This window comes from Myodes glareolus, chromosome 15 (genome assembly GCF_982192425.1).
Source record: "Myodes glareolus chromosome 15, mMyoGla1.1, whole genome shotgun sequence".
In the NCBI taxonomy this organism is placed as follows: Eukaryota; Metazoa; Chordata; class Mammalia; order Rodentia; family Cricetidae; genus Myodes; species Myodes glareolus.
In genome coordinates, this window is record NC_142040.1 from 21,785,158 (window position 1) to 21,804,489 (window position 19,332).

General features: G+C 40.7%; 1 protein-coding gene across 1 annotated transcript in view; it reads left to right on the plus strand.

Moving 5' to 3' along the window:
• Positions 1-19,332, plus strand: part of Ap3b1 (adaptor related protein complex 3 subunit beta 1) — a 194,350-nt gene that overhangs the window by 163,532 nt on the left and 11,486 nt on the right. The window contains exons 23-26 of the mRNA XM_048455947.3: positions 2,605-2,836; positions 5,960-6,044; positions 13,842-13,939; positions 19,043-19,181. Coding sequence (XP_048311904.3) covers positions 2,605-2,836; positions 5,960-6,044; positions 13,842-13,939; positions 19,043-19,181 — 554 coding nt within the window. The remainder of the gene's footprint in view (positions 1-2,604; positions 2,837-5,959; positions 6,045-13,841; positions 13,940-19,042; positions 19,182-19,332) is intronic.

Here is a 19,332-nt window from a genome sequence, read left to right on the forward strand (position 1 = left end):
TGTTCCACAAGAGTATCTTCCAGGGTTCAGGTCACAAGTCACAGAGCAATGAAGGGAGCTTAGGATAACGCTCATCTGAGAGAAAAGGCTGATATGCATGCTGTTCAGCCATGTCTCTTTATTGTTCTGCTGCTGTTCTAATTCTACTGTCCGAATTCAAGTTCCTGGCTTTTTCTCTACCCTAAAAGCCCTCCTTCTCAGAAGGCTTGAAGCAATTACAAAAAAAAAAAAAAAAAATTTACAAGAGTTACCTCTCAATGGTCAAAAGCACAGTCCTAAAATAAGTGATAAGGAACTGAACCATTTACCATGGCAACACAAGGGTTCAAGGTTTCAGGAGCAAGACTGTGATCGGAGCCCAGTGGCACAGTGCCCATAGGTCTTTGTCAGCTAGAGTTGGCAAGCAAAGAATTGGCATGCCATTCCCAGGGTGCTTTGTGTAGCAACTTTGGTTGGACACCTGCAACTCTGACCTTGTGCATTGATGTAAAGTTTTAAACTTTTGATCTAGTCATAAAAAGCCTTTAGTTTGAACTTGCTCTGAGGTTTAAAAAAAAGTGAGCAATTATGTGCAGTTAGTCTGAGCAAAAGGAACAACGCAGGCTTTTAGTGCCTACAGTTCTCCTGGGACTGTGTGTGTGTGTGTATGACATCATATCCTAGTTTTTTTTCTATGTATCAAAATTATGCAGCTAAATGAATGTGATCTTTCTGACCACCCACAGATATATATGCCCACAAGATTGAGATGCAATCATGAGATTACATGAAAACGCACTGTAATGAGGAGATACCATGTCAGGGACCAGCTTCAGTAAGGATATCACTTACCAGGGTAGGGGCATGGGGGTTAGAAAAGTTAGGTAGGAGGAACAGACATAAGAAAGAATCAGAGAGACATAGGATAGTAAGCGAGAGCAACTCAGTGAATACCAGATGCTGAGTTCTTTAACATAATATAAAGGGCAACCAGAATAGGTACTTTCCCCAATAGTTGAGACACCAAGTGAGAAAAGCATTCTGTTGTTTAGGCAGTGAACCCACCCTAGACTAAGTATTCTGAAGGCAGCCACTCTCTAGGTCAAACCTCCTATTTCAAAAGAAGAAGCAGAAGTATGCTTGAATTCTCTAACCTTCGGTCAGTGTGGAGAAGATACTCCTCTATGGACCATCTTAATGTCTAAAACACCAAGTAACCATACCCTAGGCCAGGATGTCTACCCACAGTTGTTGTCAGTAACTTTGAACAAACTAAAACTCTCTGACCTTCAGACAAGGTGGAATAAGCTCACATATTTGGGCCTCCACAATTGCACAAGGAAAATTACAGATGAAAGCAACAGTTTTCATTCAGAGTCTGTGATCCTCAAGCCTTGTTGAGAGGATACCCCATCAGGGAATACTTCCTCTGGTGGATTGACGTCTGAATTATCAATTGTTATAAGCGATAATTGCATCATGGCCCACGATAGCTTGTAACAGTTGATCCTGAAAAATACCCGTAGCTGTTTTTAGTGGCACATGAGAAAAATTCCAGAGACAAAGTTATCTACAGCCAGCGACCCCATAGCCTTACCAAGTAGGGGTCCCCATCTGGGGATTGCTTGTCAGGTAGGTCGGCCTGTTGAATACTAGTTGTCACCTGCTGTATACTCTCGGTCATGACAGCAGGCATGTGTAGCATCTGACCTCTGTTTCTGTGAGCATGAAGCAGAGGGATATTCTTGCTTGTGTTACCTCTAGTCAGGGTAGGTTTTCCTTCCTCAGTTAATCCTGGTCTCCTAGGTGACTCAGTCCCCTCCAGTTGACTGTGAAGATTACTCATCACAGTAGGGAAGAGCATTTTAATCAGTGAAACAAAGGATGAAGCCACCTTAAATTGAAGTTGGCAGTGGAAGAAGTTCAAGGGGTAAAGATGTTCATGATTGACCATACATGATGGTGAATGTGTGTAATCCCAGGACTCAGGTGGTTGAGGCAGAAGGATCACAGGTTCCAGGAGAACTATGCTACCCAGTAATAAGCTGAGCATTAAGTTAAGGATTGAGAAGGAAGGCACATGATGTTTACTATTGATAGGGATGTCATATGGTTGAAACATCCAAGAAAACCAATTGTAAAACTATCAGAACTAATTATAAAGTTGCCAGGAGGGCCATGTATGGAATGTTTAGGTTAAAAAGTGAAAACAAAGCTCATATACTGTTTGTAAAAGGAAAATATTTACATACACAGAGCATGAGACCTATGTCTGTCATCCCAGCTGGGTCCCAGGGGATCCCAAGATCCAGACTCATCTAGGTTACATAGTGAGACCATGTCTCCTCCCCTCCCAGAAATATTAATATATGACTGGGTTGTTTTTGTCTTATAATATTTTAGTATATTCCTGCAGAGTAAAATAAAGTTTTAATACTACTTTGAAAACATTTACTTTATAATTTTACACCATTCTGACTAGTGTCTGTGTATGGTATCTTTTAAAGTTTATTACCATGTTTTATATAGTAACTTAGGACAACCACATGTCATAAATATTGGCTTGTTTCTAAAAGAAGTATTACCTGTTCTCACTCACTCACTCTTTCTTCCTCCTGTGCATAGGTCAGTACACCTGTCTTTGTGCCAACAAAAACACACGAGCTGCTTCACCGAATGAGTGGAAAAGGACTGGCCGCCCAATACTGCTTCCCAAGACAACCGTGCATTTTTGGTGACAAGATGGTCTCCGTTCAAATAACACTGAATAATACTTCTGATCGAAAGATAGAAAATATCCACATAGGGGAAAAAAAGCTTCCTGTAGGCATGCAAATGCATGTTTTTCATCCAATAGGTAATTCTCATTTGAAATTTGAGAACTAAATATTTTCATTTTTAAAGCAGATAGTTCCTGAGAAAGATAAAATACAGCGTTGTTTTACTGTGAGAGTAACCCAGTGTGTGTGTGTGTGTGTGTGTGTGTGTGTGTGTGTGTGTGTGTGTGTGTGTATGTGTGTGTGCACATGCATGGTCTGTGTGTATCTTCCCCAGGATCCTAGGCCAGTGTTCTACTACTGGGCTATATTCCCATCCATTTTCCTTTTCTTTGACTGAATTTATCATGTAAGAGAAATACATTTCTTGGCCCTTAGTGAATCAGGTCCTAGCACCCTAACCCAGTAGTGCTGAGAGGATGGGTCTGAGGAATCAAAACCGCCATCTGTCTCCCCTGTCTGCCTCACCTTCTCTCATCTCTCCTGTTCATTTTTCTTCCTCCCCTCGTCCTAGATAACTTATTGTGTTAAAAGCAGGAAAACCAGTCTGCCTTTTTGAATATAGTATCTCTCAAAGCTCAAGACCCTATCCTGATTCCTTTTACATCCCATAAATTAAAAAGAAAAGGAAACACAGGATGAATACTGTTCTGTTGTCTTCCTGTTTGTGCACAGGATAAAGAGCACCCTGTGGTATGTGATTGCATTTTATTGTGTTTTTAAATCTTTAATCTGTTACTGCTATTTAGGAATCAAGATGTTTTCATGCTCAAAAAATAGAAAAGGAAAACCTCAGTTTTCTTACAGTAATGCATAAGATGCAGCAGTAGTGTACCTTGTCTTTGCATGCAGCAGGCAGTGGTGGCCCTCGTCTCTGCATTCAGGAGGCAGTGGTGGCCCTCGTCTCTGTATATAGTCGGCAGTGGTGGCCATTGTCTCTGCATGCAGGAGGTATGTGCCACTGGGCCCTTATTGCCTCTCATACAGCATGCACTGCCCAGATGACCATCAGGATACCAGGGCCTTCTATTGTACCCCTGGTCATTTTTAAGTATTTTCTTAAAATGTTTAGTTTGTATGAGTGGAAACAATCCTAAGGTGTAGATGGAAGGAGCTTCATCTAAAATCTCCATGAAAATGATGTGAATTTGTGACAGTCTGGGGTGTATACGAGGCATTGGGGGTGATGTGACGGTCTGGGGGACTTCCCATAAGGCATTTTGTAAACAGCATTTTTGTATGTGTGACTTTGTTCTTACAAGGGAGATAATGGTTTCTAATGCAAAGCCTCGTAGACTTTCATAAACAACCAGGATAAAGTGGAGTTAGTCTATTCAGACCTTACCGAATGCCAGTATTTTATGCTTTGATAATTAAGAAAATTTAAATAGTACACATTGTCCTAATTTTTACTGGATTATTTTTGCAAATTTGATATGTTGCCAAGGAATTACAGAATATGCCAGTTTATGATTTTTTTAAATGCCTGCAATCTAACCCTTTTTACCTAGTTTAAAAATTAGTTTAGTTAAGCAGTGTCGAGTAGCTGATGTATGGGTTGTCTGTGGCTGGAAATGTTATCCAAAGGTTAAAACAGTAGAACAGTATTAATGCTTCCTTGGGTTGGCATAATGAGTTGATGAGTTGACCTTTTATTGGCCTATGTAGAATAGAAGAAATAAATACAATAAATTTCATAGGATGACGTTAATGCGGCATTAAAATATGAATGCGGTTGTCTCAGTACTACTTACAGGCTTTTCATTCTGAGAAAAATTTTTATGACTGCGATATTTCATTCATTTTTGGGCATCGATCGAATGCTTTTAAGGTAAAGAATTCTTTTCTGTGTGTGTAACACAGCCCAGACCTGTCACTAATAGATAACAGCCAGTGACCATGTGTGATTATATCTAAAATAGCCCTCGAAAGTCATCTGAAGAGTGCAGCAAAACCAAATGTTTCTTTTTCAAGGGCATCAAGATGTTTTGTTCATTAAATGTGTGCCCATCTTAATGGACCCGACAGTATTCTTACTAGTCACCACTCTGTTTGAGTTTCCCTTCAAATCCCTGGATTTTGCCTTTCCATTAGCAGGGAGCTGGATGCCTTGTAAGAATATTAGAACTATTTGCCTAGTTTTCCAAAGAGATTAAGAATATAAGAGAATTACAAGGTGGTTGGGAAGACATAAGGACTAGCATTAGACTATTTCCATTGCACAACAGCAAGTCCAGAAATAGTGACCAGATATTGTAAAAATCCATTATATGAATAATTTTATGCTAATTATTTTGCTTTTGAAGCATTCATATTTTAAAACCTGTCATTGATCATGAACTGTCCTCCAGAATTAGCACATCACTAAGCTCACAGCTCATTATCATAAAACTCAGAACCAAGCAGTGCCAGAGTGCTAACAGTGGGGCATCTTGAGAGCTATCACTCCCTCAATATGAAATACAGGAGTTCTGAATTGTGAGTGCAGTCGTGTTTGCAGAATTTGCTACCCACTGTGGTGTATGATACAAATAAGACCTAGCCACAGTATGTTTACAGTGCAGAAGAATGAGTTAGGGGTTCACTAAGGGATGGCCAGGATATGACTCAGAAGTAGAACGCTTGTTTACCTGGGCCCCATCTTCTGCTTGGGAAGAAGCGACTAGCCTTAAGCAATGAGACTGACAGCTGTGAGCTGATGACAGTGTGCAGCTCTAGAGAAGTGTGTGTGTGTGTGTGTGTGTGTGTGAGAGAGAGAGAGAGAGAGATTATATGAAAATAATGATAAAGAAACAATGATCACCAAAGATTTAAGCAGCAAGTCTTGCAGTGGCTTAATAGCTGTCTGGTAAAATGTAAGTTACATAAGCAAATGAAATTCAAACTAGAATCAGAAAACTAAGAGATACCACACAAAACCAGTAATTTTTTTTTCCTTTTTTTTTTTTTTTTTGGTTTGTTGAGACAGGGTTTCTCTGTAGCTTTGGAGCCTGTCTTGGAACTAACTCTTGTAGACCAACTGGCCTCGAACTCACAGAGATCCGCCTGCCTCTGCTTCCCAAGTGCTGGGATTCAAGGTGTGCGCCACCATCACCTGGCTAAATCTGTCTTTTTTAACCAAAGATGGCATGAACATACAGTGTTTTCTTTACCTCTTTTTCACACCCTCCATGTTTTCATATCAAAATTTCCCTCTTCCGTAGACTCTCTGGAGCCTGAGAGGTCTGTCACTGTCTCAGTGGGTATTGACTTCTGCGATTCGACACAGACTGCCTGTTTCCAGCTGTGGTGAGTTCAGTTGTTCCTCTGTTTTTATATTGCCTGTCGGACAAAACATTTAAACACATGTGTTTGTTTGACAATGCCTTGAAATAGTTGCCTATGTGTGTGTACTGTTTGGTACTGGGCTTAGTTTGTCTTATACTCCTGCCGTTACAACCTGCCATATGCAATTGAAATCTATGGTTTGTTGGTTAAAGGACAAGGCTATTGCTAATTTTTTTCTTATTTTAATACTATAGTTTTAAAAAATTCAGGAGAAATAAACAGTTTAATAATATTACTGAATAGTCCAGAGAAGGTTCTTTTTGAGGCAAGATGTCAGTTTGAGATACAGCGAGTTTCTTGAGGAGAATATTGAGTCTAGACCCATACGCTTTCCTCCTTTTACAAACTGAGTACATTTGTAGAGTTGGTTAAGCTGTCATACCAAATGTTACCGCAGTCTTTCAGTCTGAGGCTTTACTGCGTTCGTGTAGTGTGTTTATGCTGATGAACTCCAGAGCAAAGCTCGTGCAGCTTAGCATTACCCTTGAGTTCCTTCCTAGGCTTTTCTGATTCGGGACGTGACTTGGTTTTTAGTGGAAGTTACTTGTTTTTCTTTAAAAATAGAAATATTTTATGTATCTGAATTTTAGCCAGCTTAGGATAGAATTTGTTATGATTTAAATTTTGCAAGTGAGGACAGAAACCTTTTAAAGTAGATGTGTAGATTAAATGTAGCAAACCTTTCTTTGTCATTTTCCCTGCAACTCGGGCCCAGTGTTGTTTCTTTTCTTGCCACGAGCCGGCAGTGACGAATATGCACGGTGCGGTGTGCACATTGATTTCATGCAGATCATCACCTTTATGTTTTGGGAGGTCTGCTTTATTAGTGATATATAAAAACTGATTACTTTTCTCAACATTGCCTAGTAATTGTTTATTATTTTTCTATTAGACAAACAACACAGATCAATATTACTGAACACAGGCTATGAGTAACACCACTCTAAATAGATTTGCTTCCAACACCAGAGGTATATTCATTTTAATGATCTCAACAATGTGAACCCAATGACAAAACTTGTACATCAAATTAGACCAAAATTAAAACCTAAAATACTCTGTTATCATACCAATTTATAATCAGATGTGCTCTTATTTTTCCATTTTTTCTTAATTACAAAGACTTCTTTTATTGTGTTTTGGACCACATTTGTATTTTGTCTTCTACAGTTAGCCACGACCTTTTAGGGAGAAATACTTACTGTAGTGTTGATTTTTATCCTATATTAAGTATTATTTTTTCAATGTCTCTCAAATTAGTTTTAGAAAAATGACAAATGTATCTCACATAGGAATTAACTATCTGTTATAAACACATTAATATATTTTTGCAATGAAGGTGCAAATTACTAAGTTATTTTATATTTCATCTTTCACAAAAGCATGCAAAATCAAAAATTATTTTTTGTATGTTTCAAAAAGCGCACTCTGTCTTACATCAAGTGTAATTGATCCTGAAGCAGTGTAATCACAATTACTCACTTTCTTAATTGGCCTGCCCAAAATCAGAAAATGGAAACCGATCGGCAGTGTTTTAATCAATAGCTTCATAGTAGTGCTAGTGGGGGTAGGGAGATGTGGTAATGGGTAGATCAATCGGTCTTCGGTGCCAGTCACTGACTGCGCCTTTGCCTAGTGATGTGCTGTAGTAGTCTTGGTAGTTCAGTAGAAAGAAGGGGAAGAGTAAGTGTGGCTGGTATTAAGGTTTTGGTTTTTGTTTTTTGCCTGAAATACATTATATAAATCAATATGTCAGATTGTGGGTAATAAGAGCATGTTTGATAACAAGCCTTTGGAAATGCTAAGAATGTGGACTGAAGCATTTAGGGGAAGAGTGAGGACGGCACAGTGGTGCTGCTCTACTCTAACTCTGTCTTGTTACAATGAGGTAGACGATGGGGTGAGAAAGTGATACACATACTTAGATAGTCTTATTTTTTTATAGCAACTCCCTTTTACTTTGTATTTCCAATCATTGCCAAAATAAATTCTTGATTAAAATATATATCAATTGATCTATCAAATGAATGCTGCATAAACAAGTCCCCATCCTGGTGGTGAGTAGGTAGGACTGTAACAAAGATAATACTTTGTGGCTTAAGGTAACTACAAGACAGCTTCACCACTGTTTTTGTCCAAAATCCACTAAAAAGAAATTTTCATTCTTTACAGGGTAAGTGTATAAAGAGAGACAGAGACAGAGGGAGAAAAGAGACACAGAGAGAGAGCCATTAGCTGACTGACCAGAAACTGTGAAGTTGTTGGGCATTAGGAAACAAACAGGAGCAGCTGAGTACCCAGGGACCAGACGCTCCTGTGAGAGGCAAACCTGGGGAAGCAAGCGTGTGTGTGAGGAGGGAAGTTAGGAGGCTCCAGGGAGCCCCTGGGGGTTAGAGAGCTACTGGTTCCAGCCTCGGCCCCTCTGCTGCAGACATTGACTGAGGCCTAAGGCACCATTGCTAGAACAGTGAGGCGGCCTGGACTTTATGAGCGTGAGGGCCACAGGAGCACAGGGCTTGAGTTGTTTTCAGGGAAGCAGAATGATCAGGGATGGAATGAAGTGCTGTTCTGTCCTAGAAGGAAGTAGTCTCAGATCCCTCTGGCTGAGGGAAAGCAGCCTCAGTGTGAGCTGCCCTCCTGCCTCCTCAGTTTATGCCCATGTCACTGGTCCGTGTCTTACTCACTTCATGAACCCCATACCCAGTCTCTATCATAATAGTAATTGCTAGCACGTGTTAAGTACTTAGACTATGCTCAGTGCTGCTCCAAACACTTACAGGTGTCCATTTGTTTAAGTTCCACATTGGTTCTTAACTTATTATTGTCCCCATTTTACAGGTTAGTAAACTTGAGGCATTGGAGAAAAGATATAGCTAATATATAGTAGAACTTGCTGTATTTTGTTACAAAAATAGCTGCACAGTCGGGGATGACCAAGCTTTGGAGAGAGCTGACAACTGCAATGTAAAAGAGAAGGCTGAAGATGGATACAAAGCCCAGAGGGATTGAGAAGGGAGCAGACACGCAGTAGAGTGGACTCAGCTGATTACAGATTGATGCTCTGGAAGACACAGAAACCAACTGGAACAGAGAAACACGGGACAGGAGACTAGGAACTAAAGGAGCTATAGAAGGAGAGAAAAATAAATAAATTATAGAAAAATAGTTTCCCAAACAAAAGAAGCAAATATCAAATTGAAAGACTTACTGAAGGACAAACAAGATAAGAGTGAAAGATTCAAAAAAGACCACATTCTGCTGAAAACTTGAACACTATCCCAATAACTTCTACAGTTTAAAAATAAACAAAACCAAAAACAACAACAACGAAAAACCCAGCCTTTAATCCCAGCACTTGGGAGGCAGAGGCAGGCAGATCTCTGTTTGAGGCCTGCCTGCTTTACATAGTGAGTTCCAGATAGCCAGGGTAGTCACACAGAGAAACCCTGTATCGAAAACAGAACAGAGGGAGGGGACAATGCAAAAGGAGTGAGATTTCTCTCAGGATATAACCTTTAAAATATAAGACTTTTGATACACATTCTTTTCAGACAAGCAGGAATTCTGTTTGCTACTTACAGATTCTTTGTGAAAGAGACACTAGAAGGCCAGGCGGTGGTGGCACACGCCTTTCATCCCAGCACTTGGGAGGCAGAGGCACGTGATCTCTGTGAGTTCGAGACCAGCCTGGTCTACAAGAGCTAGTTGCAGAACAGGCTCCAAAGCTACAGAGAAACCCTGTCTCGAAAAAAACCAACAACAACAAAAAAAAAAAAGTCACTTGAAGAGATAGGATAGAATTATTCTTTAAGTCTGATACAGAAAAAGACAGAAGAGAGGGGGAAGCAAAGAGTGAAGAGTTTCACACTGTAGGAGTGTGAAAATAAGTATTGATATAATATCAAAAATAGTGAAATCATCAACCAAACCCAGAATCTCCACATGGACCAGTGTGCGAAGGAGTGAATACCTCATCCTTCTTTTCGTGTGTTTAAATTGACTGATGTCAAACAGCAATTTAAATATGGTTTAAAATAGTGAATATCGTCACTAAGATCATTGATAACTCCAAGGAAGGAAGGAAACAAAGGAGTTATTAAAACTTGGGTCTTTTTAAATTGAACTGGGAGGAAGTGTGCTAAATAGGAAACTAAATAATATATCCGGAGGGGAAGGGAAGGGCATCCATACCTGTGTGTGCCTCTTCCCGAGGAGACACGAGCAAATATCTCTTCACCTGGCTAGAGTACTAACAGCGAACAGCAGGCCGAGGGAACAGTTGCCACCTGTGTGTATTCTGGGGTGAGGGGTCACTGACTACAGTTGCTTGGGTGATGCAAGATCAGCTGCATCGCTGAGAAGCCTAAAAGTCCTCCAGCTGCATTGCTGGAGCCCCTGCTCAACTTGTAGGGAGCTCTTCCCCCATCAGTTGGCTGCTTGTATAACCTTAGGGCGGAGCCCTGTGACTCTTGTAACTTTCTGAGCCCCTTAAGTTTCTTGAGCTTCCTCAGCCTTGGAATTTTGCTAGCTCCCTAAGACTTATGAGCCTCTCCTCCCTCAGGAGTAGCTCCAGTGCAGTCCTCGCCCACTAGCTTTCCCATGTCACATCACCTTTATTAAACAGCTAAAGCCTAAAATTCAACTGTTGATAACAGCCCTACCTGAGAGAGGATGACATAGAAACTAAAGGAAAGGGGGGCATGTGTGTACGTATGGTGGTGTACTAGACAGAATAAAAGGGGTTATGGAATGTATTGTCTAAAAAACTGAGCTGGTCTTACTGAAGAAAAAGGAGACCAAGATTGGAAAGAGAAAGTAAAAGAAGAGATTTTCAGGAATTTAAAATAATACATTGTATACTTTTCTAGTGTATTGGGCTGTTTAGATGAAGTTAATTGTTTTACAGAAAAATATGAGAGAATAAAAAAGACTAGCTGTACTGAACTTCACAGAAAGTGACCCTATGATTGAAAGTTTCCTAGAACAAATCAAAAAGAAAGAAATCACCTGAGCCCTTCCCCGTGGCTGTGTCCTGATTTTCAGATCCCCAAGGATAACCCACAAGTGAGCACATTGCTTGGGTGGTGAATTAGCTGACATCTGATCCATTCACGTTATCCATGCCCACAAGAGTACCAGAGCCATCCTCTGAGTCAGAAAGGGAATAAGTGATATGCTTTCAAAGGTGTTTCCCATTCTGATGGAAGTTGTAGCAGGTATAAGAAAGACCCCAAAAGCAGAATATTCCTAGGATTATTAGCTCCCAATATCTTGGAATCAAAAGAAAACCATTTAATGAGTATTAAAAAGAAATATACCATGTTCTTAAGTGGAAGGCTGTATGTGCATCAGACAGATGTTCTCACACAGATTCATCTTTACATTCAGCATAACAGCTGCATATAAAGCTTTCCAAGGAATTCAGCATATTTCTAAAGTTGAACTGGAAAGCAAGATGTAAGGTCAAAATATTTTTTTTTAAATGAAGAGAAGTCTTTTATAAATGTTAGAGTATTTATTAAGGCCACAAAAACATTTTTATTGGCATTGTCACAGAAACCAGCAAAACAAAACAGAGACTTTAGGAATTGTGTCCTAGCAGTTCACTCAGGGAAGAACACCCTTCCTGTAAATGGTGTGGACTGTGTCTTGGAAAGAATACAGAGAGCTTCCTCCACAGGTCACTTCTGAATAAATAAATTAGTGATTGTGTCTTCAAAACTGTAGGCATGTGGCCTGCCAGGTGAGCAGCCCCGCCCCTCCCCAGGGCAGTGATTGGGAGCTGGCCCTGGTTCTGTGGGTGAGGGACAGCAAGCACTCTATCCCTGAGCCACACCCCCAGCCTCTCCAATGTGCTTTCTGTGTCATAGGCTCATTGTTCAGATTTAATGAGTAAAATACACAGTAAATGCCAAGAGCTCCTGCCACCTCCACCAGACTTCAGAGATCTCCCCAGCTGGGTGCTCGCTCCTCCCCAGTTTCTAGTTACAGATGGGATCAGTGCTTAAGGTCCCCAATGGTTTGTAGTCGCTTAAAGAAACATTGAAACTGGACTAGAGAGATGGTGTAGTGGTTAAGAGCACTTGCTAGTTCCTCCAGAGGACCTGAGTTCCATTCCCAGCACCCACATGAGGTGGCTCCAGGGAACCTGATGCTCTCGTCTAGCCTCTTGGATACCCACATGCTTACACAGACAGAAATAGAAAGGAATCTTTAAAAATTAAACCTTGGAAGTGCTTTTTGTTGGTTCTGTGAATAAAGTACTTGACCATCCGTGTGTCTGCACCCTTCAGATAGTGAAGAGGCCAGACAACAGCGTGAGCTGCAGCTCTCCATAGAAAACTGGCATGAGTGGGCGTGCTGTCTAGAAAGCCCTCTGCTCTGTGCCATCAGCCTCATCCATGCTCACCATTCCCGAAACACAAGCCTAGGTGCAAGGTTTTCTCTCCTCCCTCCACTCCTAAACCTACCAGCTGGGCTGTACCTTTTCCACACAGCCTAGCACACTGAACATTCTGAACACAGGAAGTTTTGCTTCTTCCCACTGGACTTGGGTTAGGGTCCAGTGTCACAGTAGAGAAGATCACAGCTTTGTTTAGTAAATGTTGGGTTAATACATAAACAGGCCTTAATGGTTTGCCTTGAATAGTTCATTTGTGGGAAAACTTAAGGTAGCTTACATGAACAGATTGTCTGAGAGTGGGAAGGAGTTAGTAAACTTAGTGGTGGAGCACTGTCTACTATGTATCAGGCTCTAGGTTTGGCCCCTAGCACCAGGAAGAAAAAAATCAGTTTCTTTAGCCACTTAATGAGCTTGTAACTGTAAACCTAAGACTTGTATTCTAGACAATAAACACCTACTTCACAAGAAACTCTTTGCTGGATTTCCTGTTTATCTGCAGCCAAACGCACTCCTAATCAGCAGCTCTCATCAGCTAGCCCCAGCTGCCTAACTTGGGCATCTCTAAAGCGTGTCTAGTGAAACAATTACACTCTGTTGTTTTCTATATAACACTAGTAACACAGTGACTTTCTTAAATTTGTCACATCCTGTCAATTGAAACAACTTTCATGTCAGTGGATGACACAATTAGGATATAATGTTTTTAGTTAAAAGAGAAATTTGGAGCTGGCAAGATGACTCAGTCGGTGAAGGAGTAAGACAGGTGACCTGAGTCGGATCTCTGCAAGGCACATAAAAGTGAAAAGAGAGAGCCAGTTCCATACAGTTGTCCTGTGACTGACACACTTTAGCATGCATATGTATGCATGTGCACACATGCACACACACACACACACACACAGAGACATCTTAAACACACTAGATAAATAAAGAAGCAAATGTGCACTGTTTATTTTATTGCAGATAAAGAATAAATAACAAAAGCCAGATATGGTGGCACATACTCGTAATTTCTGTACTTGGGAGGTAGAGGTGGGAACATGAGGCGTTGAAGGCCAGTCTGGATTGCAAAAGACCCTATTTCAAAAAAAAAAAACACAACAGAATGCAGACTAAAATGCTGAGGGGCTGAGGGTGTAGCTCATTTAATAGTATACTTTGCACACAGGAATCCTTGGGCTGTCCTCAGTACTGCATAAACCGAGCATGGTGGCCCAAGCTCTAAGCAGCTCCTGGAGGTGGAAGTTGAAGGATCAGAAGTTCAAGTTTAACTGTTTCTGTTAAATTGTGCAGTGGTTCAATGTTGATTTTTTTTTTAAGCATTTGGTCATCTTTGAATTTTTTTTTTCCCTTAGCACCAAGGATGATTGCTTCAACGTCAATATTCAGCCTCCTGTTGGGGAACTGCTTTTACCTGTGGCCATGTCAGAGAAAGACTTTAAGAAGGAGCGAGGTGAGAGGTGACTGCAGTTTGCTAGAAAGTTCTGTACTAAACAGTAGTTGCCTGTGCCTCCAACAGGCCCTGGGGTTTCCATGCATGCCCAGCCAGCAACAGGCAGCACACAGTCTTCCCATTGGTTCTAATGTACTCAGACTTTAAAAGTACGTGTTTCTGTATATTCCTGGCAGAGCTGAAAATCAGTGACTATGTCTTTAAAGTGATAGACTGATCCTTAGTCAGTTGTTCGATTCTAAGAGTTGTTTTTTAGCCTCATACTGTGCTCGTGTGTTTTAACTTCCAGGAACTAAGACTCACTCATGTTCTTTATACCACTGCAAACCTCAGGTCTGCATTTGTGTGTAGGTTGTTATAAAGTTGTCCTTCGGTTTCCTAATGTGCTTTTATATACACAGTAACACACTTTGCCCTCCAGAATCAAGTCCTAATTATACTATTGAAAACCTCTATTTTCTTTTGACTGAATTTTATTAAAGAATACTTTGACTAAATTAAGTCTGAAAGATTTTTAAATATACACCAAAGAAAATATTGTACAGACTGTAGGTATTATTATTGTACTTGTCCAAAGTCAAGCAGTCTTTCTAATAAAAAATGAGGGTCTTTTTCTGTATGGATACAGGGGAAACACTGATTTCAGATACTTAAGTACAGTGTTCACAAAGGTAGTATTTCTTTAAATGCTGTCATCAGCCATGTGTAAAAGTTTCTGTGAGCCTAAAGAGTTTTTCCTCTGGAGGGTGTGATCAAAGATGCTTCTATCCGGAAGTCTTGCAGGAAGTGCTGTGCACACAAGACCCCTAGCCGAGGAGAGCTCGTGCTTCCCGGCATGTCGAGGGTTCATTTCACTCCAGCCCTGACTGGCTGTGGGTCAGAGACACCTGTTACAGAAGGGCCCCACCGCAGAAACCTTAGATAACACTGTCAATATAGAATCTTTTCCCCTTCAGACCTTGTGACGTGGCTTTTTAAATGGGAACAGCTAAATCCAACTTTGCATTTGTCTTCTTAAAAGTTGAGTATTACTGTAGAAGAAATTACCTCTGTGGCTTTCTTTTTCCAATGACAAATGAATTGATTCTCATGTTTGCTGTTCTGCCCTTTGCTGGCTAAAGCCTGCCTCTGCCTTACATCTGCTCAGCAAAACCAGGTGAGTGGCGCACCGGGAGGAAGGTGCCCATTGTAGGGTAGCCTGCCTGCCTTCGGGGCGCACCGGGAGGAAGGTGCCCATTGTAGGGTAGCCTGCCTGCCTGCCTTCGGGGCGCACCGGGAGGAAGGTGCCCATTGTAGGGTAGCCTGCCTGCCTGCCTTCGGGGCGCACCGGGAGGAAGGTGCCCATTGTAGGGTAGCCTGCCTGCCTGCCTTCGGGGCGCACCGGGAGGAAGGTGCCCATTGTAGGGTAGCCTGCCTGTCTTCGGGACGCAGCTCAAGTCTGCACTGCAGATCACTGCAGGCCCTTGCTCTCTCTCGGCTTTTGTTTAGAATACTTGCGATTTCAATCAGATGTTTTGTGCTCTGCTGTGACTGAGGGATTTTTCGCTGACTAACCATACAGAACCGCAAGTGCACGAGAGAGGTGCACACGGAGACTCGCCGCCGTCCTCTGTGGGCTTGTTGCCAAAATTCCTTTTTCTTCTGCCATTTTACTCCTATGGTTGTTGATTATTTGTCTGAATAAATCTGGCAGCTGTTTGCTATGTTTAATAGAGCAGAAAGGCTACTCTGAATAAAGCTATTTGAAAATGTGTTTATATGAAGTATTTGTAAATCCTCGAGGTCTCTTGGCATTTCTGTATCATTCGCTCTGTCTTCCTGAATTCACCCTTTGATGTGGGACTTGATGCTGGCAGATTCACCACAGGCTTTTTCAATACCATCTTTTTAGTTTCGGGTTTTGGCGGGTTTGCTAATAAAGGTCTCAGTCCACAACTTTACGATGGATTAGTGAAACTGCTCCGGGAAGGGGGCTGAGCTTTCACAGAAGACCCCTTAAGATGGCTCACCAGAGGGAAACCCTAACCCAAAATGAAAATCGCTTGTTTATATTTTGTCAGTATAAAGTGCTAAAAGGTAAGATGGAAGTAAATTGAGGAAACGTACGTACGTTTTTTTACATCCTAGCTTTAAAACCTGTTTCTACTTGATAAGTACACTTACATAATTAGTATCTCATTTCACGGGACCTATTTTAAGATTTAAAAAGTACATTAAGTGTATTCATTGTGATTTAATTTAAAAATTATAAAGAAGAAAGGAGGAATATGGTTTTATTTCATCCCAAAGATATACAAAACTGAAAGTATGCAAAGTGTTAGCAGCGGTCTCAGCAGACACGCTGCATTCATATCCTAAAGCTAAAGCTGTGTTCAGCACACCTCCTGTCCCATCGCTCTCCTCAGTGGCTGAGCTTGTGTGGTCACAGGGCTGTGGGCCACGGCTCAGCCAGACTGTGCTGGCCTGTCCAATATATTGAAAGTGTTATAGTATTCATATTATTGAGCCTTCGACGGACATGTGATTTATGTGTTACGAGTTTGGAGCATTGCAGTTAGTTAATGAACTATGTGTGAGAGCCTTTCAATACTAGGAAGTATACTAAAAAAAAAAAATGGGTTTGGTTTTTTTTAGTTTTCCTTTCAAAGACTCAGGCCAGTGATCTATTCCAGGCTGCCTGCTCTGCATCATTCTCTTCCTGTCATTTAAATTGCAAATCTAAAATTTAGAAAAATCTTTTCAAATAAGATTTCATTGCATTCCTTGGTTTTCATTTTAGCTATTAATTTCATCCGATAAGCCTAAATTAAATTTTGTCTTACATCTTAAACAAAATGTTGTTAAGTTCCAATGAAGCCCAGCCCTTCCCTCTGACAACTTAAGTATTTCCCCGAGCCTTTGCTTTTATACATGTATGGGCAAACATTAATGATCACCATGGCATATTTTTCTTTCTTGTTAATTTGTGAATACCAGATACATTTTCATTAATCAAAATCTCTGGTTTAAGAAAGAAATCTAGAATGCTTGCTTAATTTTATTGTGATTTATGCATCCATGTTATGGGCTCCTAGCTCGCAAGATGCTAATTCCTTAAATGGTCAGACATTTGCTATTTTCTGGCCCTTAACTACCACAAGCAATCATATTTGATGCCCCTTAATTAGAGCACCTTTCTTTCCCCTTCCAGGTTCCTTTCCACCTCAGCAATCGAGACAATACATTTGCTTACCATGCTGCTCTCCTAAGTGTTCTTTTGCATGTAAATTAATCTTGATTCAGTTTACACTGTCATGCTGAGTGGTACAAATTGCCTATAACAATAAAACAGCATGAGTTAAAAATAAAAGGGGGTGGGAAGGCAGATTGAATGTGTGCCTTACTCGATAGGATGTTACTTTGCTTTATGCCAATACATTAGCTGACGATAATGAATCTTCTGTTCTGAAAAGCATGGTTTAGTTGATTTTTTTAATTTTACTTCAATGGAGCAGTACCTTGTCTTTTATAGAACAAGTTAGACAAACCATTAATGACAAGAGTGTTAAGGTTAAATATGAAGCAATGCATTCACTTCTCTGAGTGCTATCCATCTTTCCATTTGCAGGAGCTTGACAAAAGTACTGGCTTTGTACAGCATTTCCTTTAATTACATGCTGCGGGAAACAGGCTTTTAACATAAACATAGTTGCATTCATTTATTTAGCGGTTGCTCTTCAATAGAGCTTAATGGAGACGGTTTAAATCCTAAATGAGTGCACACATCTCTCGGCAGTCTTATGTCAGCCTCTGCGCTTCACTTAAAAGCACAGTTTGGCCGCTTGTGTAGTTGTTAAAGCTTCTGCCTAATGTTGAAGTTAAACGGCCTAAGACAGAACGTAGTGTTCCTGGGGCTTGAGAGTGGTTAGTAACCGTGCTCCTTGTTGGGCGCAGTTGGTTCTGGCTTTTATCTGATAGATAAGAGTACAGTCTTGTGCAGTGTTATCAGCAGAGGGACTTTTAAAGTGTTCATATTTCCTCTGCAATAAATGCTGAAGTGTGTGCATAGGCTTGGAGGTTAAACGAGAAGGACTGTGCACATGTTTTTTGAAAACATGAAGTCAGAATTTAGCATTTCATAAATTGTGTATAGTGCTGTGCACCTGATCAAATGTCTCCAAAAGTTGTTGTGTTGAATAGACACCATTATTGTTCATGACTTACATCACAGATGCAAATAGATGGCGTTTACTGTAATCATTTTGGTTTTTAGCCCAGGAGCTAAATTTCACTATTTTCCCAAGAGTTTGGTCTATTATTGAGTTTGAACATATCCACATGAAGCTCTGATGCTAATGGTATGTCTTTATTGACTGTGGGGTTTGTCTCTAATTTTACTTCACTTAAGTTTCTTTATCTAATACTATTTGACAGATCCAGGAATTTTGAATTTTGTGATATACATTGTTCCTGTTGTCAGACTTCTCTATTCAGAAACTCTCTTTTGTGTCTTTGGCTCTAGTTCTGTTCACCAGACAGATGGCTTTGTTGTTGGATATAGTTTAGAGCTTCAGTGTTCTAGAACTGCATCACTGTTGAGTGACTTCCAGTCAGTGCAGCCCTCACTGAGTGTCATTTGGAAGCCACCTATTGGGTACTGCTGCTGGGGCTCGATTACTGCATTTGCTGTCAATCAGCGTGGCGATGATCTTGGAAGGAACAGGGTAAATAGCTAATGATGTTAAGTAAGTGCCACCCAAGTAAGAGTGAGGCAGTTTACGTGACCCACATTACATTTTCAAAGGGGTGAAGTTAAAATTTTTTTATTTAGAATACTTAGGTTTTGTCCTGCACTAGTTAAAATCAGATTGATGAAGAATGTTCTGTTTGTCTTTTTACAACATCTTATGCATTTTCCTACACAATGAAGGGTTTTTTTTTTTTTTTTGGTCTTAGAAACACTGGCATCATTTTAATTTTATGTAATTATACATTAAATTCTAAAGTAGTATCCCTTTCACCCTTTCATTGAGAAAAGTTTTAAAATTTGGCTGTGAGCTTAAAGCTGTTCAAATCCTTTTCACAGTAAGAGCAGTTGAATGGAATGCCCCTTTGCTGTTACAGGAGCACTCACTGGGATGAATGAGACTTCTGCTACAATCATCGCGGCCCCGCAGAACTTCACTCCCTCCATGATCCTCCAGAAGGTTGTCAATGTTGCCAACCTCGGTGCTGTGCCTTCAGGACAAGATAACGTACACAGGTGGGTTCACTGGCCTGTGGTTGGGGAATACTCCTGTATTCATAAGTGCATTCATAATTTGTAACCCATTGTTTTCTTTGTCAGTAAACAACCGTATACCGTGGTGGTCTGCTTGATTAATCGGTTTGAGTCAAAGCCCTGTCCCCATTTT